The sequence below is a fragment of the Podarcis raffonei genome, chromosome 17 (assembly GCF_027172205.1).
Source record: "Podarcis raffonei isolate rPodRaf1 chromosome 17, rPodRaf1.pri, whole genome shotgun sequence".
Taxonomy (NCBI): Eukaryota; Metazoa; Chordata; class Lepidosauria; order Squamata; family Lacertidae; genus Podarcis; species Podarcis raffonei.
Genome location: NC_070618.1, coordinates 16,021,652 through 16,048,684, shown reverse-complemented (window position 1 = coordinate 16,048,684; position 27,033 = coordinate 16,021,652). Strand labels below are relative to the sequence as shown.

The 27,033-nt window shown below is 42.6% G+C and overlaps 1 protein-coding gene across 3 annotated transcripts in view; it reads left to right on the top strand.

Annotated features, from left to right (window-relative positions):
- LINGO2 (leucine rich repeat and Ig domain containing 2) overlaps nucleotides 1–8,454 on the top strand; it is a 537,786-nt gene extending 529,332 nt beyond the window's left edge. For all 3 annotated transcript variants that reach the window (XM_053370513.1, XM_053370515.1, XM_053370516.1), the window contains one exon: nucleotides 6,192–8,454. In XM_053370513.1, the coding sequence (XP_053226488.1) occupies nucleotides 6,228–8,048 (1,821 nt within the window). In that variant the 5' untranslated portion in view covers nucleotides 6,192–6,227 and the 3' untranslated portion in view covers nucleotides 8,049–8,454. The remainder of the gene's footprint in view (nucleotides 1–6,191) is intronic.
- Nucleotides 8,455–27,033: the final 18,579 nt, after the last annotated feature.

Here is a 27,033-nt window from a genome sequence, read left to right as displayed (position 1 = left end):
TCATTAATCGATAGTATCTCAATTAATAGCCAATGGATTTATAGCTATGAGTAGAAATTACTATTATCAATCGCTCCACGTAACTGCTGACAAAATGAACAAGCTATACGTCACTTAACTGCACCGCTTGTATTTATTTATATTTATTAAATCACAACCCAGCAAGAGTTCAAGCAGCAGCGCTCAGCTACATATTAGCACCTGGCTCCAAGGAACAATCCCATACACAAAGGAACCCCAACTGCAGTCAAACAGAATTAGAAGATAATTGCCTACAATAAAAAGTTGCCCCTTTTAAATGATAGGCAAATCTAGGCGCAAAGCATTGCCAAGTAATCAAACAGAATTGAAAATAACTGCTTACAAGGAGATGCTCAGAAGCTGCAGCCACCTTAAGAGAAAAGGAAATCAATAAGATTCCAGGCCCACACCAGCGGCCCTCTGGAAAGGAGGGGTGAGGTTGCTCTTAAACTTACACCAAACAAAGGAAACTTTGCCAAACAAAGAAAGTAAATTTTTTGCCCACAAGGTCGGCTCAAGACCAGTTGATGGAAATAAAGGTGCTTAAATAGACAAAAGACAGCAATTGGTCAAACTGCTGGTTAGTTAAACTGACAATGCAACTAGAGCTGCTGAACTTCCAGGTGCTTAAAAGACAATGCCGAGCAATCAAGCCTGCCCAGCAGTTGAAAAACCTGTTGTGATGACTCAGGCAAAGGGAAATCCAAAGACACCTTTTTTCTTTTTCTTTTTTATCTTTTTTTTTTTTTTAAGGTTAATGTGATGTATCTCTTTCCTGAAAGGGTGGGGGGTGGAGGGAGGGAGGAGGGGTGGAAGGAGGAGAAGGAAAGTGTGTGGGGGGGAGTTTGGAGGGAGGAGGGGGTGGAGGGAGTAAAATGACGATGCGGGTCAAGGAAAAGTTTGAAATATAAACCGTGAGTTAACCTGGACTTTTTAGTAAGGTATTATAAGCCGAAACCTTTGTTGTTGTTGTTGTTTAAAAGCAGTTCTTGTGGTGTTTAGTGTCACTGGCTTTTGCCGTAATAAAACTTGGAACTTCAAAAGCAGTTTTCTTTAGGGAGCCTGTACTGGCCAATGCAGCCAATGACAAGAACCAGGCAAAGGCACACCTTCAAAGGTTCTAAACGTGCAGTGCTGAGGAATGGTTCCCTGATCATAAATCCTGAATTGTCCACCCCAAGCCCTGCCTTATTTCTTCCCCCAAACATCAAGTGGAGGGGGGGTGGCTTAGAGAAACCAAGAGGGGTGAGGTTTAAGTGCACAATGTATTCCAAGCCCCAGCAGCCTTTAAATTTTACAGTGGGCTCCCGATTTAAGTGGTACCAATGGAAGGGGTGGCAGGGTAAATTAAACCCACACTAGAAGAGTAATAATAAACGGCAGGCACAAACACACGCTGCAAGCACACACACACGCACGACTTAAAATTGGGGAGGAGCCCTGGGGATCATCTAGTCCAACCCCAGCAATGCAGAAATATTTAGCTGTCCCATACAGGCTCTCAAGGACAATGGAGGGGGAAAACACATAAGCACCCTGGCCAACAAATTAAATGTAAGGCAAACCCTCTCAGTCACCCAGACCAGCCATGCAGGTGGACAGGCAAGGGCAATAGAGGGGAAAACATACAAGCATCCTGGCCAAAAATTAAAAGCACCAGGAGTGGGGGGAAATAGAAGGTTAAATGTAGGTTTTTACACGGAAAAGAGGACACAGCAAGGCCAACCTGGATGCCTGGGTTTTTAAAAGCAGTAAAGCAATGAGCGCACGCAAGCCTCTTAAAGTTAAAAGGCATGCAAGGAACCAGACCCCTCCCCCGACTCCAAACCTCATGGCTCTTCTCTGTGATGACTCTCCTAGCTGATGACTTGCGATGGGACGCTGATGAAGAATGAGGCCAGGGAGAGGCTGGCACTGCAGCAAAAGGCTGCTGAACACGCCCCCTCCACGGCACCTGGTTGGGTGGCCATCGGGGGGGCGTGAGTGCCAGCCAGGTGAGCTGGAGGCAGGGGGCAACGCCCCCTGCTGGGCGGTGCTCGGGCTCCCGCCCACAACCACTCCCCTCTCTTTCAGGGAGGAGAGTCTTTCTCTCTCTCTCAGCCCCATTTATAACCCTCTTTCTCTCCTTATGCTAGACTATTCTATCCCATGTGCTTGCAAAAATGGCTGATGACCTCATGATACCCTTGCTACCTGCTACCCACACAACATGATACCTGCATAAAATGTATTTGTAAGCATTTGCCAATGCCGTGATCCCATTGTGGTGGCCCTAAAGTCAACTGGATACTTTTAAGTGACAAATATTGATTGAATTGCGTGCTAGATTTCCTTGTGATCTTTTATATTAATAACCTGTGTATAATAATAATAATAATAATAATAATAATAATAATAATGCACATATGCAGCATACTCTCCAAAATTCCTCAGATGAATATAGGGACATTTCTCACTCCCCTCCAAATAACCCTCCTTGACCCCCCATTTTTATCCCCTGCCCCACAGAGCTTTTCCTGTCTGAAGAAGGATGAGTGGTATCACCCCTACACCAACAGGACACAGGCCCTCCATCATCTTGAGAAAATCCCTAAATCCCAATTTTATTTAATTTTATTCTTTGGTAGATTTGCAAAAAGGAAAACACACACCAATAAATAAATTTTAGAAAGGGGCAAAATTAGATGTGGACACACAAAGCATTTTAAAAAATAAATAAATCCAGACTTCTTGTGCTCTGCTATCCCTTTCTTACTGCCTAGGGTGGTCCTGCCCTCTGACTGCCCCTCAGAGCCAGAACATCATGCAAGGCTGCGTCTTGGTGGCGACAACTTCTCCTCTTCCTCACCTGCTCTCCACCAGCTACTACAGACTGCCCAAGGGAGGAAGTTATAAACCAAAAAATAAATAAAAATTCCCCTGCGTTGCAAAACAGAACAATCTGAACAACATCAAACAACATGTAGGCTAATAATATATTGACAAAATTTATGTAACACTATCAAACTGTTTCAAAATTCATAAACAGAAGACATGTGATATGTGCAGGGAGTCACAAACTAATAAGAGTCAAGTAACTAGCACCAAGACCCAGCGCCGAGGGCCTTCTGGCGGTTCCCTCATTGCGAGAAGTGAGGTTACAGGGAACCAGACAGAGGGCCTTCTTGGTAGTGGTGCCCGCCCTCCCATCAGATGTCAAGGAAATAAGCAGCTATCCTATTTTTAAAAGATATCTGAAGGCAGCCCTGTTTAGGGAAGTTTTCAATATTTAATGCTGTATTGTTTTTAACACTCGATTGGGACCCGCCCAGAGTGGCTGGGGAAACTCAGCCAGATGGGCAGGATATAAATAATAAATTATTATTATTATTATTATTATTATTATTATTATTATTATTATTATTCCATAAGCAGAATTATTAGAATGGTATGTCACTATAAAGAACCATTGAAATTGAGGCTGAACGCCTTTCCACAGTAAATATCATATCTAACATGTTGTCGAGAATGAGCTGGAGCACAGTGGAGCTATAGGAACAGCCAAGGGCAGAGGAAGGGGGGGTGCGTGGGTGCTGGTCGCCCTGGGTGTCACCACTGAGGGGGGGGTGACAAAATGCCAGGCAGCACTCACTGTGGGGTCTGCAGTGCACCTGAGCCACACGTCTCTCCAGGGAGAGATGCGGTGACTTAGGCGTGTGCAGGCTCCGCGCTGCCCAAATGATCCGCCCACTGCCCACCCCCCGGCTGTAGGGCGGCTGAGTGGGAGGAGGCAGGCAGACTCTGGAGGCCCCATGGTGCGCCCCGCCCCTATGGGCCGCTCGCCCTGCCCCTGGCACCCGAGCTGCTTCCTCCGCTGCTGAGAACAGCAACACAGAAGTAAGATGGTAGGTGCTCCAGACGTTACAAAAGGGTGTTCCGAGCACAGCAGCAGAGAGAACAGTTCTTCCGGGATAATGAACTGTTTCAATACTAATTCTTCATCAGCTGGAAAGAATATAAAATTCAATCCGTTGCATTCAAATACAATACAGAGATTGAAACAACAGGCCTGCATATAAACAACCAATAATAAATACATACCAAATTAATTGCCCCCAAAGGTACATCTAATAGTCAAGGGAGGAGGTTGGCAGTGGCAGCCATATGCAGGCAACAGGATTTGCCCTCACAGCTGCCACTCAGGACAAGCACCAGCACATCCTCATCCCCAAGCTCGGAGGGGGAAATAGGGACATTCCTGGATCAAATCAGAAGCTGGGGTGGCTTGTGTAATTCTGGGACTGTCCTTGGAAAATAGGGACACTTGGAGGGTATATGTGCAGTAATGCATGCATGTGGAAGGGGCCAGTTAAGTCAGAAGTTGGAGAATTCTGCACATGCAGGAGCCTGCATGGGAAGAGGAAGGAAGGATATGGCAAGGAAATAAATGACCCATCACATTTTTGTTATACTTTCTCAATTGTAAGCATAATTATAATGTAATGCCTTCATGTTGAATGTGCTATTCATTGCTTTATATTTAATCATTGCAAGCTTCTGTTGAGTGCTGCATAGCAGACAGGCAGCCTTTAAAAAAGGGGGAGCAAAATCAGTGAATGAATCAGGAAATCCAGTATACAGGTCGTATCTGTCCTTTGCTGTGAACTCTTTTTTTAAAATAAATATTTTATTAGTTTTTCAACATATCATTTTCAACAATAATTAAACATGCTTTTACATCTTATACAGTTTTTTTGACTTCCATCAATCACATCAATTTACATTTCTTATTTTAACTATTACTTTTAAATCTCATAACTAGTATCTCTCTTCTTTCTCTTCTTTGCAATATTTCATATGTTTCTCCCTACAAAACTTCTTGTAGTCCTACTAGCGTAATTTGTTGATTACAGTTGCTCTTCAAATAATTCATATATTTCTTCCAATCTTCTGTAAACCTCTGGTCCCACAGGTTTCAAATCCTTCCTGTCATTTTATCCAATTCGGTGTAGTCCATTAATTTTGTCTGCCGTTCTTCTTTCTTCAGGCTGTGAACTCAGTAAGGTGCTTTAGGCAAGCCATTCTTTCTTGATTTCCAATGCTGGTCAGTAACATGGGGGAAATAACACTGACCTACCTTATAGGGTTGTTAAAAGGATAATACATGTGACATGCTTTTGAATGCATAGCATTGTTTTGCTTTGCATTATTTTATTGCAAAAAGTCTCAGTTCATTATGAATTAATATAAGCAACAATCCTGACTTGTCAACAGCCGACACACAAAAAATAAAAAGGGGGGAAAGGGGGGGAGGTGTAAACTACTGTTAATCCTTTCCCCTGCTTGGGACTTGACTACAACTCCCATCATTCCTGATCATTGGCCATCCTGGCTGAGCCTGATGAGAGATGGAAGTCCCAATAAGAACTGGAGGTCACCTGACCATGTAAGGCTTTTCTGGTCCACATGTTCAGTTCAGACATCAGTTGTGGAGAAAATGGAAGAACCAATATTTAGGTGCATCCCTGAACTTCAGGAAAACCAGGGCTTTTTTTCAGCTGGAACTCGGTGGAACTCAGTTCCAGCACCTCTCGAGTGGGTGCCATTGCCATTAAAAAAGAACAAGGGAGTAAATGATTCATACTTGTTCTAAATAATGTTTATTAAGCATTATGTTAGTTTTCTCCAGTATAATCCAATCTTTTATCCATATTAAGCATTATGCCTAGAATAAAAATGTAAAGTATATGTATGCTTTGGAAAAGAGAAGAGATAATAGAAATACAAAGAATGATACATTTGGAGAGTGCAAAGATAAAGGTGGAAATAGATTCAAAGAAGTTGAATTGTGGCGGAGGGAAGCTGCGGGTGCGGGGGAGAGTATTATATGATAAATATGTAATATTTGCTTTCAATATTTTTGGATTGTTTTCAATCTTTTTTTGTTGTTGTTGTTGTTTTGTTTTTGTTTTTCTGTACTACTTACTTAAACTAAATAAATATATAAAATTGGGGGAGGATAAATAAAAGAGAACAAGGGAAAATTGGGTGTATGTGCTTGGGAAAACAGGTTCATAAGCTTTGTTGCTGTTGTTTTAACTGAAAATGAATGGGATTTGCCTTAGCGTGAGACTCTCCTTAAACTAAGCTAACTCTCTTGTTTTCTTCTCTCTTCCCCTCTGTCTTGGCAGGCCTGTGACGGAGGATTAGACAACATCAGTGGAGTCATGCTTCACACAGCCATATCATGCTGGCAGCCATTTCTAGGTCTGGCTGTGTTGCTAATTTTCATGGGCTCCACCATAGGCTGCCCGGCCCGCTGTGAGTGCTCAGCACAGAACAAGTCTGTCAGCTGTCACCGGAGGCGCCTGATTGCCATCCCCGAGGGCATCCCCATTGAGACGAAAATCCTGGATCTTAGCAAGAACAGGCTGAAAAGTGTCAACCCGGAGGAGTTCACAGCTTTCCCTCTGCTGGAGGAGATAGATCTCAGCGACAACATCGTTGCCAACGTCGAGCCTGGAGCCTTTAACAATCTGTTTAACTTGCGCTCCTTGCGGCTGAAAGGGAACCGTCTGAAGCTGGTCCCTTTAGGGGTCTTCACCGGGCTGTCAAACTTAACAAAGCTAGATATCAGTGAGAACAAGATTGTCATTCTGCTGGACTACATGTTCCAGGATCTGCACAACCTCAAGTCCCTCGAGGTTGGGGATAACGATCTGGTTTATATCTCTCACAGGGCCTTCAGCGGACTGCTCAGTTTGGAGCAGCTAACTCTGGAAAAATGCAACCTAACAGCTGTACCAACAGAAGCCCTTTCTCACCTTCACAACCTCATCAGTCTACACCTGAGACATCTCAATATTAACCTTCTGCCTGCATATGCCTTCAAGAGATTGTTCCACCTGAAAAACCTAGAAATAGACTATTGGCCTATGCTGGACATGATCCCTATCAACAGCCTATATGGCTTGAACCTCACCTCCCTCTCCATCACCAATACTAACCTGTCCACTGTCCCTTACTCTGCCCTGAAGCACCTGGTTTACTTGACCCACCTGAATCTCTCCTACAACCCCATCAGCACCATTGAGTCGGACATGCTTGCCGATGTGTTGCGCCTCCAAGAGCTCCACATAGTTGGGGCCCAGTTGCGTACCATCGAACCCCACGCATTCCAAGGACTCCGGTTCCTCCGGGTGCTTAATGTGTCCCAAAACCTGTTGGAAACCATTGAAGAGAACGCGTTCCACTCCACCAAAGCCCTGGAAATCCTCTGCATAAGCAACAACCCATTGGCTTGCGACTGCCGCTTGCTTTGGATTTTACAAAGGCAGCCCACGCTGCAGTTTGGGGGCCAGCAGCCAATGTGTGCCGGCCCGGACAGCGTCAAAGAGAGGCCCTTCAAAGACTTCCACAGCACCGCCCTTTCTTTCTACTTCACCTGCAAGAAGCCCAGGATACGCGACAAGAAGCTGCAATACCTGGTGATCGAGGAAGGCCAAACGGTGCAGCTACAGTGCAGTGCAGATGGCGACCCTCAGCCCACCGTCGCCTGGCTGACGCCGCGACGGAGACTGGTCACCGCCAAATCGAATGGGAGAGCTACGGTGCTGGGAGATGGCACCCTGGAGATCCGGTTTGCCCAAGATCAAGACAGCGGGATCTATGTTTGTGTGGCCAGCAACGCTGCTGGGAACGACACCTTGTCAGCCACCCTAACCGTCAAAGGCTTTGCCTCGGATCGTTTCCTTTATGCCAACAGGACTCCTATGTACATGACAGATTCCAATGACACCAGTTCCAATGGAACCAATATGAATACATTTTCCCTGGACCTTAAGACAATACTGGTGTCGACAGCCATGGGCTGCTTCACATTCCTCGGGGTGGTTTTATTTTGTTTCTTACTACTTTTTGTGTGGAGCCGAGGGAAAGGCAAGCATAAAACCAACATTGACCTCGAGTACGTCCCCCGTAAGAACAATGGCGCGGTTGTGGAAGGGGAGGTCCCGGGACCACGCAGGTTCAATATGAAAATGATTTGATGGTTGTGTGCTGCTAGAATTATTAATTCTTCCCCTGCCCCCCTCTCCTGTGGCATTCTGACCAACCCAACAAGCTTGGTATCTAGGAATTGCCATGCTAGAGGCTCTCGGCCGTCGCGGTGTCAAACAGTACATGGAAACCAGGAAGACTATCTGAGGTTGTACAGCAAAGCCTCTTGTTTTGAGGCTGCGTGTGTGTGTGTTAGGGCTTTTTTGCAGAGTTGGCATACAGTACTAATTGTTTGCATTGCAAATTTTTTGCCATTCTGAGGATCTCAGTAACAAACTGTCGGCTCATGTTCACGGACAAGTGTTCAAAACATTTTCTACCACTACAAAAATAAAAAAATAAAGGGAAAAAAACCCTACAGTGTAGGATTTACATATTTAGAGAGAGAGAGAGAGAGAGAGAGAGAGAGAGACGTTTGTCTACAACATAACTCTGCAGTGAAATTTGTATCTATAGATCTCATTTGCTAAATCCTCGCATCATACATACCTTCTAGTTGATTCGACACCACAAGATTAATGTATTACTGTATTTTTTTTTAATATACATATTTAACTGTGTACATTTTAAAGCAATACAAATGAGATGTTTTTGTTCCTTCCACAGTAACTGACCCAAGTGTGATGTCACTTGTTCCATAACTACAGCCAAATTCCCAAATCAGACCTCTGTAGTCACCAATGAAAGATGCTGTGGCTTGTGCCTAACGTTACATCAAAGACCAGAGAGAAACTGTCGAGGCAGGCAGAATATACTGTGTCCCCCTTGCTCTTCTCTTTGTGGAAAGAAAGGCATGTGCCTACTTTTGATATAGAATGGAATATTTTTTTAAAGTATCTGTGAGATCACGTTGGACCCGTTTACTGTAAGAGTCCAAGGTCCAACTTCCTAGTCATGGTTGGCACCAACACTGGCAAATTAACTGGATGACCGTTCTTTCCCCCACTCACCCCTCTGTTTTAATTTCTTATCCATTGTTAAGATGTCAGTGTGCTGGGATAAAGAACCAGGTTAATGCATTCTGCCATATTTCCAGTGAAGTGCCATCAGAGTTTTATTTATGGATGAGAATGCCACTCAACAAATGCCCTTCCTCACTCAATAGCTTCCACAAGGCCAAATTACTGCCAAACTTCAAGCCACTGTCCATTTTGTATTTACAAGAAACACTGGGCTGATCTATACAGTCCTTTGCTGCTGTTTTTTTTATTCTCACAGAAATGACCCCTGGCAGCCTGATCGTGTGAAGAACAAAACCCTAGAGGCACCATTTCAGACTCCAGGATGGTGTAAGAGCAAAGAGCTTGCTTGCAAAAGATATGTCATACATTAAATATAAGAAAACCCAGTGTATTTTAAGAGCATTTCTTGTGCGTGTTTTTAATACCTCACAATAATTTGTATGCCAGTTACACAACACAAGATGAAAAATGCACATAATGTGGAAAGGTGGTTGTGTTTTTGGCATACATTTTAATCGATTATATAAGCAGTAAGATGGCTCCAGTGAGATACAGGTGCTCCTGAGAATCATCGGATCTGAAAATGGCTGCCATCTATGAAGAAAAGCCCTGGTGGAAAAGAATAAATTGGGAACTGGTGGTAGGCAAAGTTATACTATGCAGGGAGTTCTGTGACCATAATGCTTCGAAAAAGAACTCCCCGCATCTTGAAAACTGCTGTGAAACAGACACACTTGTCACAGCTTCATGGCACTCTCTTCTCCCAATTGCACCCCTGAGGTCAAGCGTGCAAGTAAAACAGCAGGGCAAATATTACTGTGTGAACTGGCTGTCCTAAAGGTAAAAGCAAAAATCCATGAATGTCTATCACTCAGTTCTTCTTTATAATTTCATGATTGCTTTAACTGTTCCTTGTTGCCATTTTTGTACTTTGGTTGTCTTGCCTTTACCCACAATGAGAGTGAATACATTGTGGGCAGAAGAGGACTGCAGACTAGGATTAGTTACGTGTGTGATAAAATTGCTAGTGCTGTTGTTGTTTCTCCTCTTGAGATCTTGCAAAAGGGGCTGTGGGAGTTGGACTGCTATTGCAATGTGATATGATGCTGGTATGACCAACTGAGGCGGTGGAGAATCCGATTCTTGTTGACCATCCCAACTTTCTAGTACAGAGGTGGAGGACCTCTAGCCCTTTCGATGTTGCTGGACTACAGCTTCCATCATCCCTGGCTATTGGCCATGCTGTCTGCAACTTGTGTGAGTTGGAGTCCAACAGGATCAGGAAATTATAGAAAAGATTTATCAATTCCATGAAACACATCTATAGAATAACAATATCCTCCCCCAAAATCTGATCTCTCAATGAATATAAGGAGCCTAAGAAGTCATATTGCCTACAATTAAGATTTCAAGGCAGTTTTGAGGTATTTAAGGGATCAACCACACACACAACACACACACACATTCTAAATCCATGGGATTTTGAAGGCAATAATATAGGTTGTGTCATTTCATTTACAGCTTTGTATTCAAATCAAGGTAGGGGCATTTATATAAATTTTCTCAACATCAGTAGATGGTATGTTCAACCTCATCATTTAGTATCAAACCAGCATATATACCTATATTACACTTTGTACAGTTGTATCTGCAAAATTCTTTTTACATCCCATCCTAGTATATTCATGATGATGCAGCATGTTCTTACGTTATGGTGTGGTGGTGTTGTTATCCATCTATACCCCCACACCACTGATAACGCAACATTAGACCATTAACATAACAGAGGAAAGGGCCTGGGGTGGGCAACTTTAATGTTGGAATCAATCATGCTATTGGTCCTTCCCACATAGTCTTAGAGTATGAGAGCACCATGGGAAACAGCCATGAGGGAACAGTAACAATTCTACTTGTATAATGTAAGAACGAGCCATTAGGCCCAATTCACACATAAGAGCAGCTTGACAGCTGCTTATCCGAAACTTCTCCCCACACTTCTCAGGGATCATTTAGATAATAGCACTACAGCTGGTTCTTCCACAGCTGATCACCCAGCAAAGGAGGAGGAGAACAGCCAGGAAGGAAAGAGCTGTCTAATTGGCCCCACCTAGAAGGTGCCTGTATCCAGAAGTTCTTGGAGCAGGGTGGGAAGATTTCATGAAAAAAATTCCACCCGTACCCTTGTTGAGTTAGTGTGAATTGCCCTTAAGAGTGGCTCTAGATGCTACAAAATTGGGAGAGGGTTGACAGGATGCACACACAATTCACACTTCTTATTTCTATGTTTCCTCTCAAAATATCAAACTGGAATTTGAACCTCTGAGCTCCAGAGGCAGCTCATGCATTTCACTGCAAGGGGAAGTACAGGACGAGAATCAGGGAGAATGGAAACATGATATATTGTGCTTCCTCTACTGCTCCTCCACGACATGGCTTCCAGGATTGGCCACCAGTCTTTTAGGTCCTGACTTTCCAGTGAGCCCCCACAGTGAAGCAAATATCTGATGGAATGGATGCATCGTGGCGACAGGTCTCTTTCAAGGTCTTGTTGGATTCTGTGTTTGCTGCTTACATAAAAAATATATGTGACATCAGAGAGTAAGTAGAGGACTCCAGAGGTTGCCTTTGTGAGCAATGGTTTTGTTTTTTCCCCTCCCCAGAGACCTTTGATGTCCTTCTATGCTTTTAAGACATTGTGGAATTTTAATAATGCTAAATGACTCTGAAATAAACATGCTGACAAATGAGAGATGAATTTCAAGACTAACATGGCAGGGTTTCTGTATTGTACGTTCATATAGATAACTAATATAAGCAAGACAAAAGGAAAAGATAGCTGAATAGCTATCTGGAGATATTTCATTTACTTCTCCCTTGTAATTATCATTAGCCACTAATGACCCCGTTCTCTCTCTTTTTAGTGACAATGCCTTTACTGACTACAAACAATAAAGTTATTTTTTTCTTAAATTGAGTAAGGCAAACTTACTCAAATCCAAATGGAATATCTATTTTCTCTACTTTTAAATTACATTGAAAAGAGGGAGAAAGAAACAATAGGATGAAAGAGAAGCTGTGTCAGTAAAAAAAAAACAAAGCCACACGCATAATTGTTGAACCACACAAGATAATGCCTACATGAAATGAGAAATATGTTTTTCTGCTGTGAGGATACTCAGTTGTTGTTGCAGCTTAAAATGAAATGTCATCAATAGGGTGGCAAAAGCTATGGTGCATAGTGATGATTGGAAAACCAACCAGTAGTACATCTCATAGAAAACACCTTATGATACTTATTGCTTTCTTATTCTCCATAGGTAATATTTTATTCCTTGCCTGTTCCAATTTTGTTTCTGTAATCTTCTTGCACATTGTTATTCTCTGTTTGGACTTCGCTCAGGAATCTAATCTTATATTCTATGTTTTTCACTGATACGTCCAGAGTTCCATGTAGTTATACAGCAACACAGGTAAGCCTATCCAAAAATTTCACAAGCATAAGGTATATCCTTGTGGCCTGGTTATGCGTTTGGACCTCCTGAAATGCAATGGATGGTTGTGTCTGCTTTGTGTTGAGTGTGTTTTCTTTCAAGCAGGAGATTATCACTATGAATTGGCTTGCTGGTCTGGTGTTTGATAGTGTAGTAGTTCAATGAAGGCTTTTAATCTTAGTGGGAAATATCTGATAGGAAATACAGAGAAACAAGAGCATAAGGGAAGAATGCCTTCAGGTAGTACCATCTCAGTTAGGTGTTCTTGGTAGTAATTAAGTACTAAAGCTGCAATCTTTTAAATCAGCTTTCCCCAACTTAGTGTCCTCCATAAATTTTGGATTGTATCTTCCATGATCCCTAACCATTGGGCCATGCTGGCTGAGACTGATGGGAGTTGTAGTTCAAAACATCCCAAGGGCCTCAGATCAGGGAAGACAGCCCTATATACATACTTGGGAATCAGCCCCATTAAGTTCAACGAAACTTATTTCTGAGTAACCATGCATATATTATATTTCATATAATTTGGGCAGGGAAAGGGAGTAAGAAAGGAGAGAAGCAAAAGTCTCTAATCGGCCCATCTTCTGTAAGAAATGTGACATTAAATGTGTCTGCATTTTGACAGACTCCCTTGCACTCAGATCTCAGAGGCTTAAAAAGGAAACTGGAGGAATCTTATAATGCTGTTTCCAAGTCTCCCTGTGCTTTCCTTTTAAGTATTCAAGATCAGGGCCTTCAAGGGGAAGTGGAGGAGGCTTACTAAAGGTTTTTAAACAACCCTGTGCTCCTGTTTCCAGTTCTGAACACTGCAATTTAAGAAGGATGTTGACAAGCTGGAACTTGGGCAGAGGAGGGCAACCAAGATGATCATGGAAACCAAGCCTTATGAGGAACGATTGAAGGAGTTGTGTGTGTTTAACTTGGAAAAAAGGAGACTGAGAGGAGATATGATAGCCATCTTCAAATATCTGATGGCTGTCACATGGATGGAGCAAGCTTGTTTTCTGCTGCTCAGGAGGGTAGGAAATGAACCAATGGTTTCAACCTACAAGAAAGGAGATTCCAACTAAACATCAGGAAGAACTTTCTGGCAGTAAGAGCTGTTGCGCAGTGGAACAGACTCCCTTGAGAGGTTGTAGACTCTCCTTCATTGCAGGCTTTTAAGCAGAGGTTGGATGGCCCTCTGTCATGGATGGTTAGTTGTGAGTCTTGCATTACAGAGGGTTGAACTAGATGACCCTTTGGATTCCTTTCAAATCTGTGACTCCATGAAACAAGAACACAAGGGCTGTCTTAAAGTCTTTGCAAAAGCCTTTTTGAAGTAGCTCGCATGAGACGGCTGCTTCAAAGGGTGCTTTTGTGCAAGTCCTTAATCCACACTAAACTGATGAGCAGGGGTTGAATTCTGCTACCTTGACTGCACAATCTTGTGCCTTGCTGGGAACAGGAAAGCGCTGTCAATGTAGGAGTTAACCCTATCCTGTGCATCAGCTCATGCCTCTAGTGATGTCAGTTGATGGACAGGTCAGTGTGGTTTGAGATAAATGGCTTCATGGGCCTAATTGAACCCCTGGGATCAGAGGTTCCCCACCCTGGTCTATAGGACAAGATTGGCTCATGGAACTGTATGTATAGTGACTAATAGCACAATCCTAGCCTATTGAATTCAGTGGGTCTTGTGCCCAGATAAATGGAGTTAGGACTGCAGCTGAAGAGACCGAGCTGTCAATCAGGAAACTCTCAGTTACAATCTCACCCCTGACAAAAATGTTTAGGTAGTGTTAGGCAAGTCAACCTCTCTCAGTCTCACCATCTGCAGTATGGGAATAATGACACGGTCCTCATCATTAAGGTTGGCTGAGATAATGTATGTAGCTGCTTTGAAAACATAAGATATTATTATAAAATAAAAACTATGATGGTGTTTCTGATATAAATTCACCTCTTTGGGATTCCACTCATTTGAACTTATGTTACCATCCTAAGCATATATACTAGGAAGTCGCTCTTATTAAAAAATCAGTGGGCTGTACTGTTGTATAAATATGATTAGGATAAAGATGTTCAAAAGCTAACTGTGACCTTTATTCTTTGAGCTAGCATGAAATGTCTGGAACGCAAACAGCTTTTTTCATTTTTAAAAATGCCAGCTTCTCAGAACACGGCAGTTGCAAGGTGCTATTTGTACATTTTGTGATGCAAAGGCAGATGAGTAAAAACTGCTGTAATTCATTCCAACTCTTCTGTGTCCAGTAGCACTGCCACCTTTTGGCTGGTAAAAGTGTTTCCTCCTTGAAAGTTGGATAATTGCATTGGCTGCTACGTCAGGAACCACAGTGGTCATTTTCCAGTGGAAAAAAACCCTATCCCAAAACACCACTTAGACTGCCTAGCAATTGATTACGCATCGTCTGATGCTCATTCATAGCTTCAGAAAACCCAACCTTTTCATATGGGAGTCCACAAAAGTACTATGGAGCACACCAAACCCATCCTAGCAGCCCATAGGACTGAGATGATTGTGGGGGGGAAATCGTCATGTCAATGTGTGATTCCATCCTTCAGACGTGACTGGAGTGTTGTGGGGTCTAGCTGTTGAGAAAGTGACATCTGCACTGTGTAGAGCAGAAACTTTCACTGCAAAAATAATAATTTCTACTCCCTAAAACTGAAAACAGCAGCCTTGGGGATGTTGAGGAGTTATTTTTAGGGCCGGTTGTACTGTTGGCATTTCTGTTTATACATTCCCAGTAAATCTGTCTGGCGAAACACGTTTGTAAACTGGAGTTTATAAATCTGCAACAGTTCCTCCAGCAGTCCTACAATTTAGCTGGAACTGTCTGCCTCCAGTAATAATGGTAGAATAAAAATGGAATAATGATGCTGGAGCTGTGCATTTGACCTTTTTTTCCTGTGCTGGTGTCCAGATTGAAAATCACTGCCCCCGCACCCCTCCCGGAAAAAAAAGGTTGCACGGGGGGGGGGGGAATTGTATGATACGTGTAACTTTCACCCAATTGAGCAAATAGTTTGGGGCATTTATGCAGTTTTAATTGGGAAATGGTGCAGGTCTCCCAGGACCTTATCTACTGTATATTGATCTGATTTACATGTCTGAATTACTTTGTTTGTTTGTTTGTTTGTTTGTTTGTTTGTTTGTTAGCAAGGGGTCCTCATCTCAGATCTTTCACATCATATCTAGTTGAATATGGATTAGGAGTTCTGACCACCACATCTCTTTTTGTTTCGGGGGGGTAGTACACTCCACCTGGACTCACATTAGGTCCACCCTAATCACACATTCACTGTTGTGAACATGTCCTAAACTTCTCAGTGCTGTGAAATAGGCAACGAGAGAAATTATACAGGTCTGACCGGTTGTGTGGCAGGGTTAAAGACTGAATAAACACTGATGGGAATAACACTCCTTAACAGTAGTAGAATTAATTATATGGCTGGTTACTGAAGAAGATAGAGGGTATTTCAAAGTCACCCCGGCATTTTGGATATCTTCTATCTCTTCATTTTAATATGAATGTATTCTGAAGAGCAGAAAATAGAATTGGCTTTCCTCAGTTTCTTCTTTTCTTCTCCGGCCCTCTGGTTTTACCAAATTTTCATATGTGCCTTTTGGAGGGCTGGATATATTCTTTGGACACCAACACATCTGAAAAATAACTAAACCATGCTGTATTCTGTTGGGATTTAAATCCTTGCAGCTGGCCACAGGCCTTTCTACATTAAAAAGTGACTAACCAAACCTAGGGACGCAAGTGGCGCTGTGGGTTAAACCACAGACTTGCCGATCAGAAGGTTGGCGGTTCGAATCCCCGTGACGGGGTGAGCTCCCGTTGTTCGGTCCCTGCTCCTGCCAACCTAGCAGTTCGAAAACACAAAGTGCAAGTAGATAAATAGGTACCACTCCAGAGGGAAGGTAAACGGTGTTTCCATGAGCTGCTCTGGTTCTCCAGAAGCAGCTTAGTCATGCTGGCCACATGACCCGGAAGCTGTCTGTGGACAAACGCAGGCTCCCTCAGCCTATAGAGCGAGATGAGCGCCACAACTCCAGAGCTGGTCACGACTGGACCTAATGGTCAGGGGTCCCTTTACCTTTACCTTTAACCAAACCTAAATCAGTTTAAGCTTATTATGTTAAATCCTTTGGCGTTCTCCTTTGTCAGTAATTCAGATCTGTTGGTTTCCAAAGAATGCTGAGGGTGCAGGAAATTCTTAGGGAAATGACACCTGTCATTAGCAAATGGAGCAGGGATGGAATCCAATCCTGTGTAGACAGTAGAACCAAGGGAGAACTTTTTTATATGCAGAATGAACATGCTAAGGCAGCTTCCCTACTCCTGATCTAGACCAACCATGGACTCTCTTTCTGCTCCAGTTTGTGTACTGCATACTCTGTCATTTAGGCAAGCTTCCCGTTCTCTTCAATGAAAGTGAGAAGTTGGATGGAAAATATCTTATCTATACACGGCTGCATTTTAATTTCCTCACAGGACAGAATGAGATGCCCTGTACTGTCTAATCTGCTCTGGATCCTGGGGATTGGATCTTTCTGATTCACCTCCCCTTTCAGGTAGGCTTGTTATAGGGATAAGCGCGATACAAAGATGGAAAGAACTTTGTTTAGTAAAGGTAGCTTTCTCAAACCTGATGCCTTCCACGTTTTGGACTGCAATTCCCATTAGCTCCAGCCAGTGTAGGCAATGGTCAGGAATGATGGCAGTTGTAGTCTGACAAGATCTGAGGAGGAGGGTGAATTAAGGCATGGTTCAAATGATTTTTAAAAGTCCTACAGTATTTGTCCTCTTCTCATATTCATCTATCCATCTAATCTATCTGTCCACACACAAACACCATGGACATTGTGAAATTGCATTGCACCCCATGAAAGAATTTCACATTCAGCAGGAGTATTTTGGGATAGCAGATCAGGACCCAATTTGCCCATAAGAAATTTAGCCTCTATAAAAGTATTTTACTTATAAAATGTATGATAGGTTTGAGGGGACTTCCCTATGGAGAGAGAATCCAGCCAGGTTTTGCACATCTCTCCTTGCTTTTGAGACAATCACATGCTGAGAACAATCTGCAAGTTTGAATGTTTTAGGATTCTCCTCCCCTGCCCTCTTCCTTTTTCTTTCTTTCTTCATTTTACACAAGCAGGTGCTTTGATAAACTGCCAGCCTATAATAGGATTTGGGTTGTGTTTTCCCCTCTGATAGTCCAAAGAAGATGAAAAGCTACCCTTGGCAGAGTCAATAAAATGTTCCACTTTTTGTTGTCATTATAATTATTCCAAGGAAGACTTTATCCATAAAATGCAGAATAGCCAGGAGACAAAGCAAGTTTTCATCACTGCCCCCACCATTGAAAATTACAGGACTGTGTACTTTGGAACATAACGTATTATCAGACCAGGACACAAGTCTGCTCTGGAAGCCAATAATCAGCAAAGGAAGGTGTTGCAATTGCTTCTGTTAGCAAAAACCATAGAGATGGGAAGAACCTCAAAGGTCATCTAATCCAAAGTCCTGCCAGACAGAAGCTAGTTCTTCTTCACACTGTGAACAGGTAAATAACATTTGCTACAACAAAATGTAGGTGAGAGTGTGGCTGTTCTTATCTGATTGGCTCCCATGAGAACAGAATGCTAAATTAAATAGATATTTGATTTGATCCAACTGGGCTCTTATGTTCAGTTTGTTCCACTGTCAAACAGCTCAAACCATCGAGAAGTTCCTTTAAGTTAAATCTCTTGGTTGAATCCATAGTCAGAGACAGAATGCTTCTAAATGCCAATTGCCAGAAACTACGGGAGGAGAAGAGTGCTCTTATGCTCAGGTCCTGTTTGCATCTGGTTGGTCATTATGGTAACAGGATGCTGGACTAAATGGGCCATTTAGTCTGATCCAGAGGCATTTCCTATATCCTGATGGTTTGGGTCCTATGCTCTCCAAAAACAAATTTGTTCCATCATCTATGTGACAGTTCTTCAAATATTTGAAGACGCGGGTGGCGCTGTGGGTTAAACCACAGAGCCTAGGACTTGCCGATCAGAAGGTCGGCGGATCGAATCCCTGCGATGGGGTGAGCTCCCGTTGCTCGGTCCCTGCTCCTGCCAACCTAGCAGTTCGAAAGCACATCAAAGTGCAAGTAGATAAATAGGTACCGCTCCAGCGGGAAGGTAAACAGCGTTTCCGTGCGCTGCTCTGGTTTGCCAGAAGCAGCTTTGTCATGCTGGCCACATGACCTGGAAGCTGTACGCCGGCTCCCTCGGCCAATAAAGCAAGATGAGCGCCGCAACCCCAGAGTCGGTCACGACTGGACCTAATGGTCAGGGGTCCCTTTACCTTTACTATCATATTGGGATTCTTCTCCAGGCCTTCTTTTCCAGGATGCCCTGCTCCTTCAGCCTTTTCTCATAGAACTTTTCTCATGGCCTCTTGCCATCTTTGTCAACCTTCTTTGAACATGTGCCAGATTGCCAATATCCCTCCTAGACTGCAGTGTCCAGAACAGCAGGTCCATTCCATATGACAGCCTTTATAGACTCAGATACATTGCACTACTGTACGGATCTATAATGCTGCTATTTCAGAGAGATTAGGTTGCATACCCACATAATATCTGGGACGAAACAAGGGACTGTCACAGGATTTGGCAAGACCATGAAGTCATTAATATCCAAGCAAGCGAGAGAAGGAAGATAGGTCTGCCTGCAAGAAGCGCAATGAGTGAATAAGAGCTTGACTCTTGTCTGTTTTATATGTTCAGAAACCACTGAGTTGGTCCATTAAAAGCCAATGAGATTGTTTTTAGAAACAAGAGCACAGTAATGGCAAAACACTGTGCTCAGGTTCCTCCATATTGGCCTTCTAACTATGGACCTTTAGAATGCACAGACAAGAATCACATTTTCATCGTTTTTCCAAATCATGGGGAATAGAAACATTTTCCTGGCCCAATTATGACAAGACACTCTATGATACAGATAAGGGCCTTCTTGGTGCCTGTTTCCAGATTGTGGTACACCCCCCCCCTTTCCTTTTACTGGCAGGCAAATACTTGTTTCTTGTGACAGGCCTTTGCCCACTAACCGGCTGTTGTGGCAGTGTCTTCTGAGGCCGAGCGTTGTACTTTGTGCATGTGTGCGTGCTTTGGAATGGTTTAAAGTGCTGCTTTTAAAAGGGTTACTTATTTGTTTCTAAATATTTATAATTATTGTGTGTGTTTTAGTTGTCTGTTTTGATTTATGCTGTGAGCCACCTTGGGTCTTGCAACGGGAGAAAGGCAGGATATAAACAAAAAATAAAAAACATTGCCTGACCCTCCATGAACTTTCTAATCATTTGAAGCCATCCAAGTTGCTGGCCATCACTGCCTCATGTCGGAGAGAAATCCATAGTTCCACCACTTTGTGCTGTGTGAAGAATTCCTTTCTTTTGCCTGTTCTGAATCTTCCAAAATTCAGTTTCATGAGATGTCCATGAGTTCTAGTGTTACGAAACATGAAGCAAAAACTTTCTCTATCCACTTTCACCATGCAATGCATAATTTTAAACAGTTCTATCATGCCACTTCTTACTTGCCTAAACTAAAAAGTCCAAAACGCTGCAACCTTTCTTCATAGTCACCCCATCCCCTTGATAATTTTGGTTGCCCTTTTCTGAACTTTCCCCATCTCTACGATATCCTTTTTGAGATGAAACAACCAATATTCCAAATGCAGTCATCCCTCATATTTGTATAAGGGCATTGTGATACTGGCCGTGTTATTTTCAATTCCTTTCCTAGTGATCCCTAGCACAGAATTTGCCTTTTCCGCAGCTGCCACACACTGGATTGACCTCTTCATTGAGCTATCCACCGAGACCCCAAGGTCTTGCTCCTGGACTTTCACTGCCAGTTCAAACCTCAAGAGTATATGTGTAAAATTAAGGTGTTGTTGTTTTTTTTTAAAAAAAATGATTTTCTTTGCCATGACATGCATCAGTTCACATTTGTTTACATTGAATTGCATTTCCATTTTACCACCCATTCACTCAGTTCGGAGGGGTCATTTTTGAGCTCTTATCCATCCCTTTTTTGTTTTAAAGACTCTGAACCATTCAGTATCATCTGCAAACATGGTCACCTCACTGCTCACTCTAGATAGCTTATGATGAACAAATTAAAAAGCACAGGTCCCAATACCAGATCCTTGAGGAACTCCAATGCATTTTTCACTCTGGGTGTAATTGGTCCTATTAAATGAAACTGCTTTGGATTAACTGCTTGGTTTCTCTCCAAGAATATTTGGCAGAGCCAGAAATGGATTCGTTCTGCTCTGCCAACGGTCTAGAATGGATTGTGGAGAAGCCTTGTATAGCTTGGGAACATCTGATAGTCAACCCAGTAGGCTTCATCTTGTACAGTACCAGACCCTGCAAATGTCCCTATTTTCCAGGTACAGTGCCAGATTTACAGAAGCTGTCCTGGTTTCTGATTTGATCCCGGAATGTCCCACATTTCCGTAGGACGTCCCTATTTTCATTGGAGAAATGTTAGAGGGTATTCAGACTCCAGAATATGGAAGGTCCAGTGTCCATTCTTAGAAACTATCGGTGTGGTCTAATTAACAATGAACTGAGTGAGTAATCTGGCTATGACAGGTTGCAGGTACTCCGGTACGAGATACCTTATATGATTCTCATGAGATCATTTGTATGAGCACATTAACATTGGACTTAACAAATGGCAAGGTGTGACGTTACATTTCCAGCTGGTTCTCTTTATGCCGTGGCAGAAGCACATGGGCTACCATGAATTTCTGTGTGCATGAGTTTGTGCAATATCAGCTACCTCAGTTAATTACAGAGCAGACCCTCCTTCCTTTCCTTGAGATAAGGTGTTGGTAGCTTCTCTCCTATATTCCGGCATAATCCAAGATGGAAGTGGCGTGTGGGGTGGGATTTCTGCCCATGTAATTAAGGAGAAAGTGTAACTGAGTAGCAAAATAGTGCCAGCCCTGCTCTGATAACAATGAGCAAATGGAAATGAATCTTCTGCGAAAGTGGATGCAACATTGGGCTGCTTAACACCTTGACTGAGTACCTGGGGGTCTGTATTCGAATTGCAAGAGCCGGATCAGTAATTGATACCTGAGGGATTCATTTAGCTAGTTAGACCTGTAATCACCAGCTGGAAGGGCTTATGTTACCTCATTGCTTTGAAAGGGGAAGTTATATTTTTCTAAGCTATTTTCCAAGAACTTTGCTATCTGTATTATTCAGAATGACAAGCAATGGCACAGGCTCTGTCTCCTCTGTCGTCTTTTAAATTTTTATAGGACTTCAGTGCTAGCAGCTCCACAATCTATTGCTGTTGGTACGAGCTATTAGCTGAGTGTACAAAGACTAATAGGTTACATCCATTATATGCAAAGTTTGGCTATCACTAGGAAACAGTGTTTCCTCTTTAAAAAGATAGCTGTGTTTTATAGAAGTCTGTGCAATGCATCTACTTTATTGCCCTCCGGAGAATTCTTTCTCTGAGCAGAAAGAGCAAGCAACGGCATGCAAAGAGTTTATAATGACAGAGATAGCCTTTTGATTTACAAGAGCGAGACTTTTATGCGGATTTTAGTGATTGGCTGGCTCAGAAAGAAACATTTGTGTTTTCAAGAATTGCAACAGCGTTTCAGGCAGAGCTGCTTTTCCTTTTATGGCAACATGGTGAAAAGAAAAACCACAATGGACAAATATGCCTATTGCATTGGTTCATTTCTAGGAAGGACATAGTCAGGATCCTTCCTGAACTCTGAAACAAATAATGTGACATCCTTGCAAGTTCAAAAAAGACAGGGCTAAGGGCCAAGCTATATGTTACATGAATTGCATGGGTGCAATTAGCATGCATGTTTTAAAATGGAAATAACAGCTGCAGGGGTGCCAGAGAAGATGGAGAGAATTTAACTACCATATTTTTCGCTCTATAAGACACACCAGACCGCAAGACACGCCTAGTTTTTGGAGGAGGAAAACAAGGGGGGGAAATTCTGAATCTCAGAAGCCAGAACAGCAAGAGGGATCGCTGTGCAGTGAAAGCAGCAATCCCTCTTGCTGTTCTGGCTTCTGGGATAGCTGCGCAGCCTGCATTCACTCCATAAGACGCACACACATTTCCTCTTACATTTTAGGAGGGGAAAAGTGAGTCTTATAGAGCAAAAAATACGGTATTTCCTTCCTGTATGAAAACTGCCTCCCCCCAAGCTGTTAACTGCATCAGCCCCAATGGAAACTTTCTCCTGAGTAAAGAGCAGCCTCTGGGAGGGGGAAATTTTCATTGAGACCACAAAGGGTTTAACATGTCCTCCCCATCCTATACAGTCCCAGTGTTGAAACCTCCTCATCTACCCACAACTATTTATTTTTTTTTAAAAAACAGCAACCAAAAGCATACACTTTAATTGCATTCATGCAATTAATGTTGCATCTAGGTTGAACTTGAAAGTCCACATGAATGTGCTCACCCTGCTTTGAAGCTGTTAACTGGGCCTGCCCACAAAAGGAAGACCAGCCAATCAGTACACAGGGGTACTGACAACTGTTAACTGTTTCAAACCTCCATATGAGCCCTGCATCTACCTGGTCTCTTGAAAGGCCATACATGCTTGGGTGGGTGTGTTCTGCATATGTGTTGTAGCACATGGAGCCAACAACAGCCTTGGTACATATGCACATTTCCCCTGCCATAGAACTACTGAGGATGCAGAAGCTCATTTGGCGTTCAGGAGAGGCAATGCTATTCATGAAGGAAATTAACTGGTTCGGGGACAAGGGGCAGAATAACAGAGCTCAGCAGAAGATTCCAGGCCTAAAAGTTAGAGGCAATGTTCCATGTGAATGAATATCACATAGGTTGTGGTTTCAAGGATTGTATGTGGTGGAGGAATGCACTATTGTTCAACCTGTAAAGATGAGTCTTGAAAACCTCCAAGCTGAGCCGATCTACTGCAACACTGCGTTGTTCTTTTCAAATAAGCTGGATGACTAGTGATTCCTTTAATCTCCCTTCATTAGGTGTAGATGACATTGGGCCATTCCTATTCTAACAATCATCATGGCATAAAGATGAGTTCTACTATCGAATGGATTCCCACGCCCCGCGTTGCTTTACCTTGGTGATTAAGAATGCAACAAGTATAATGAGTCGAACCAATGAACCATTGATCCATTGGTTGCCCTATAATCAGTGCTTTTTGGGGGGGCAGCGCAGGGGTACACATACCCCTAAACATTTTGTCGATCCAACTTTGGCCTCATTGAGGGGGAATATTTCAATATGAGTAGGAAAATGAGAGTACTCCTAAACATTTTTTTAGGGGGAAAAGCACTGCCTATACAGATAATGTCAGTAGTGGCCGGTGTGGTTAGGTGGATATTGTACTGGATAATTAAGTTGGTCTGAATAATGTACAAAGTTCTATCTCCAATGGACAAATATTGAGTTATTGTGATTAATTAAAGAGCTTTCTTTGTGACAGGGTGACCTCATGAAATTCCAAATTATCTAACTATCACAAATTCTCTCTCAAGACTCCAGGTAGCATCCTATATTTGAATTGGTTTTTTTTTTAAAAAAAAAAAACGTTCTTGCCTTCGCTTATGGGCTATACTAAGTCCTGCCTGCTGTTTTTTTCCTGGCTTGATACATTTATTTTAAATGGCTTGTTTGTCATTAGTTCAACTGTATCTTAACTTCCTGTCCCACTCCCACCCTGGGGAAAAAGGGGGGGGAAGGAACTTCTTTTTACAGATTACTGCTAACTAAGTTAGAAATACACACACACACACACACACACACACACACACACTTCTTAGTCAACAAGGAATCAATTTGAAAACATCAAAAGAGCTTTAAAAATTCTTAAAGAGACTAAAATAAGCAGATATAGGGATTCTGGGTTGAACCGATACCAATGTTCAGTTTAATGAATTTTTCATAGTACCTTTTAGTTGCTCATTGGCTAATAGCGTAAACTTTGACCAGCTGCTGCTAATGGGGCCTCTTTCTTGAAACTGTAGTTTAATAAATTGCTTTTGATGTCACAATGCAAAAGCTGAAAAACCATTATTTCCCACCTAGTCCTAATACTTTCAAGACAGTTAAATCAATGTTATTTCATGTCATGCTAGGAATCAATAATGATCATAATGTTAAAAAGCAAATTCTATTCCGTTTATGCCAAACGCTTCCTTCCTTTATGCAATGGCCCTGTTGCATCCATATCTTTGGTTGATGCAAACTGGTATTCATCCTATGTCTTCATGCAAATTTATACTAGTTTATGTCTAAACTAGAGAGGTTTTCTTCCTATGGACATCAAAGCTATCAACTGGCAGTTTAGCAACACGGTTTTGCGTATCCAGTTAACGCCTTCCCTGCATTTCTTTGGCTTTATAAAGAACAGAGTGACCCAAACCCATATATCTGAAGTTATTGACTCCCCAACCCAGGTTTGTAAACAGCTGAGAAAGAAAACAGGATGTTCTTCAGGCAGCAAGACGGAGTAGTTAAACTTTTATGATTTGAATGATTGCTGGTTCCTTTTTCTTTTCCCAAACTACTGATGTGCCTAAAATGACTAATACTGATATATGGGCAAAGGCTGTTGCTCAGTAGTAAAGGATATGTTTTGCATGGGGGGAGGAGCCCTGGATCAACTTCCTGACGTCTCCGAGAAGGGCTAGGCCAGACTACTTTCCAAGACCCTGGAGATCTTTTGCCAGCCACTGTCAATGAAAGTGAGTTAGATAAATAGTTTGACTCAGTATATAGCAGAAGGGCTAATCAACATTTGTATGTGCAAGTAATGTTGATAGACTTATTTGCAATGTTTGCAAACCTCATTATGTTGGTGGTTCTCCATATTGTCTGGACCTTTTCCTCCGTGTGATCTCAACCTGCAAAAAGAGAAAAAGGAGAGAGAGAGCTGCTGGTGGTGTGGTGAAAATTGCAAAACCTACAAGAAACATTCTTTCATACAAATAGTTTTGCCATATGAAGCAGCCTTCATGCAATGGCATTTCAAATGGCCATCCACATGGATGTCTATGAGCATTGAGCCTAAGGGAAACAGAAGCAAATGGGTGTTTACTTGTTCACTTCGCGAGATCATGCAACTTCTCCCCTCAAGAAAAAGCGTGCCTGTTCAGAGGTTAGATTGTCTTAAAGAAAGGAAGTAGCATGGGACATGGCAGCAGTCAGTTCAGACAAACAGTACATGAGGTGGTAGAACTACTATTCATCTGAGTCTCTTTATGGAGCTGATGGGGATCCCTTTTCCCCTCTTACATCTTTCCAGAAACCAATGTAATGCAGAAAAGTAATGTTAATGCAAAGTCAGGCTTCCCCCCTGATATGCTCTTCTTTCATATGCAGGGATTCCCCCCCCCCATGGAAAACCACACAATCTTCCACACAGTCCTGAAACACTTGTAACTTCCTCATTAGCCCATTTGTGTGAACTGAGCTGGATACTCCCATGTTTGCTGGGTCAGAGCCTAAGAAAGGTGTTACTACATAATAGGACTCCAGTAACTCCTACAATTGGGTTGTTTGAGGGGCCACATAAAAAAAAAAACCAACCACAAATCAATGCAGGCAGAAGAAAAAGGCTGGAATGGATCTGTCGCTTCTGCCTGCCACCTCCAGGACAGACATAGGCAGAAGATGCAAATCTCTTCCAGCTTTTTTCTTCTGCTTGCATCTGTATCTTCCCCATAGCTGTGTGTGTCCTACCTCCACTTGACATCTTTTGTGGAGAGAGATCTGTGAAGGTGAAATGCTGCTTTTGTGGCATGCATGCCAGGAAGGAAGGAAGGAAGGAAGGAAGGAAGGAAGGAAGGAAGGGGAAAAGCCATCCCACCCTCAACCCTTTCAGGTTGCCTCAGGTTAGCTTAGCATGGGTCTTGCCTTCTTGGCCATTTTTGTGGTTGTTTTGTTAGCTTTTTACTTCTTGCTTGTCCTTATTTGTTGACCTTGTCACTCACTTCTTCCTTCATTGAAATAAATAAATTATTCCCTGGGTGCACGACCTATTGAAATGCCTCTGACTCCCACAAGCCAGAAACCCCTTAGTTCAGTGGATTGGTTTGCTTCTCATGTAGCTCCTCTGTCATGGAGGTCTCTCACCAAGACCTAACCATTAAGTGATGAGGGGCCAGAATATCTGAGGATCTCAATGTTGTACGTTATAACTGGGCAAGTGTATCTTGAGGGCCAAGATGGGAGAGAAAGTCAATTCCGTTAAAAAATTAAGGTGAATCTACCTAATTTGCATTTTCCAGAACAATATGAAAACCAAAGCAAATACATCCTTCAAAATTCACACTTCTCCAATATTGCATTCCAACTCTCCAACCAAGTAGTCTGTATAAGAATGCCTATACTGGAGTAAAGTGTGCATTTAAAAAATGCATGTGTTGGTGAAAAGAACACTCTGCAAAAATGTGCATATTAGG